The sequence below is a fragment of the Octodon degus genome, unplaced genomic scaffold (assembly GCF_000260255.1).
Source record: "Octodon degus isolate 3935 unplaced genomic scaffold, OctDeg1.0 scaffold00001, whole genome shotgun sequence".
In the NCBI taxonomy this organism is placed as follows: domain Eukaryota; kingdom Metazoa; phylum Chordata; class Mammalia; order Rodentia; family Octodontidae; genus Octodon; species Octodon degus.
This window is the reverse complement of record NW_004524577.1, coordinates 36395445-36397694: the sequence shown is the minus strand read 5'-3', so window position 1 is coordinate 36397694 and position 2250 is coordinate 36395445. Positions and strand designations below refer to the sequence as shown.

Below are 2250 nucleotides of genomic sequence, written 5' to 3'. Positions count from 1 at the left end.
GCATGTGGTGCCAGGGATTGAACCCCGTACCCTGTACTTGCATAAGCAGGTGCTTAGTCCACTGAACTGTCTTGCTGAGATTTTGGATTAGATGGCATTGAACTATAAAAGAGAATAGAAATGCTGTTCCAAAGAGAGGCCCTGATCGCAATATATAAAGAATGCATTGGAAAATGAAAATTTAAGTGACCAATAGGAATGAAGAAAATGCTACTGAATATGACATTTGGTTTGGGCAACAGAGTTCAGTGCAGCATCTGACTGGGGGTAGGGAGGGCAGAAAACCAAAATTCCATTCCTTCTTTGTTTTATCAGATAGGAAAATTGTAAGATATGAATATGAATGTTGAATTTACTTAAGATTACTGAGTTGATATTTTTGAGAGTTGTAAAAAGGTATGGACATTTACAAGTCACTCATGAATGACAGGAACAAGTTGAAAGAAAGATGGGTAAGGATAAGTAGAACTAAAAGAAATAAAGTTAGGGCAGATAGTTTAGAAACAACCCTGTCAGACCAGTAGAAGATAAGTGGCCTCATAGGTAGCAGAAGCTTGAAGTCATTGAGTTAAATGCAGTAGTTATTGCTGCAGTGTTCATGTTTGCCCAGCTACAGAAGTTATTGGTCAGTCCTTTCTTAGCTCTGTGTAATGTGAAAGGATTCTCTTTAAAAATTGAAAAGAAAAGAATAAGAATACATAGTACTTATTTTTACTTAGATTCTGATTAACAGCTTTTAAAAATAATTTGTTATGATTCATAACATAATGACTCATTAATTAATGTGTTACGATTGGCATACACCTAAGGGGTGGTATCAATAGAATAAATAATTATAAAATGCAAAATAGGTTAAGTTATCCTTCCTTTCCTCCTTCCCTCCCTGCATCCCCACGTCCGTCTGTCTGTCTTTCTGTTTCTTTCAATACAGAGTCTGACTATGTAGTTCAGACTGGCCTTGAACTCACTGTGTAGTCCAGACTGGCCTTGAACTCATAGTGATCTTCCTGCCTCAGCCTCCCATGTATAGGTATGTACTAACCAACATCCTTTTCAGAGTAGAAAACTTAATAAATGAGTAAAAAGGAATACATTTGTTAACATTACAGTATTAAGAAGTGGAAGAGAATTATCATTGCTGTCGATATAAGAATTTGTCACATTTTCTTCATATCTCATCTATTTTAGGTTTCTAACCTTCCCTTGACACCAACTGGTAAAGCAGCTTATCATTTTACTATTAAAAGTAGCTTATTTAACTTTACCTGATTTACTTTTCAGGAAACATCCAAAACATAAATGGAATTTTCCTATGTGCTCAGTTTTCTAAATCAAACCTTAAGAATCTCCTTTCATTTCAGGTTATTGAAGGAGATGGGCTGGCAGGAGGACAGTGAGAATGATGAAACGTGTGCTCCCTTAACTGAGGATGAGATGAGAGAATTCCAGGTTATCAGTGAACAGGTAGGAAAACCTGAGTCATTCATGTTCACTTCAGAATTACTCTTCTTATAGAATGCAGGGACATGGGAGTGGTTTGCAGTTTTAGGAGCTTATTAAAGACTTGCATTGTAAAGTATTATCCCTTGATCTTTTCTCTTGTCCAAGAATATGTTTTATTTAACAGCTTGTTTTATGTCCATAAACTCCTCTAGTCATGCAGAACCTCTGTTCTATATAGAGATAATAGCATGTATGCTGTGATCTTCAGAAACACTTCATATCAGCCTTTCTGTTAGTAGGATGCAACGCCCTACACCCACAGCTTTAGGGAGAAAAGGTTTAGTTTAGCTGTTGTTTTGGGAGAAAATTCATGGTCATCAGGAAGGAGTGACAGTAGGGAGTCATGGTGGAGCAAAGCTGCTCAGTTCAGGGCAGCTGCAAGTTCACAGCGCCTGAGAGGAACTGGCAAGTACCCAGGGCCACCCCTCCATGACCCTCCCTGACGCACGCTGATGCACCCAGGCGTGTGTTGTACTGATCGGCTGTGCCTTTATCCGTCCAGAGAAGTCGACCATTAAGTTTATGGGTTACAAGTTTGAATAGAATCCTTGAGGAGATTAGTCATGCTAAGTAACTTCATAATCTAATGGACTTGATCATCAGTTTTAAGTATTTTATGAGAAGGATTTTTTTTTTTTTTTCTTTCTGGCTTCCTCAGGCTGCCTTAAGGGCAGGTCTGGTAAGGTGTGGGAGCTAGGGATTGAACCATGGTCCCCTGTGCCTGACTTGGTTTGCCCCTGCAGGGAC

At 38.8% G+C, this 2250-nt stretch overlaps 1 protein-coding gene across 5 annotated transcripts in view; it reads left to right on the top strand.

Annotated features, from left to right (window-relative positions):
• Positions 1 to 2250, top strand: part of Gpbp1 (GC-rich promoter binding protein 1) — a 65044-nt gene that overhangs the window by 55063 nt on the left and 7731 nt on the right. For all 5 annotated transcript variants that reach the window (XM_023708612.1, XM_004623083.3, XM_004623081.2 and 2 more), the window contains one exon: positions 1362 to 1464. In XM_023708612.1, the coding sequence (XP_023564380.1) occupies positions 1362 to 1464 (103 nt within the window). The remainder of the gene's footprint in view (positions 1 to 1361; positions 1465 to 2250) is intronic.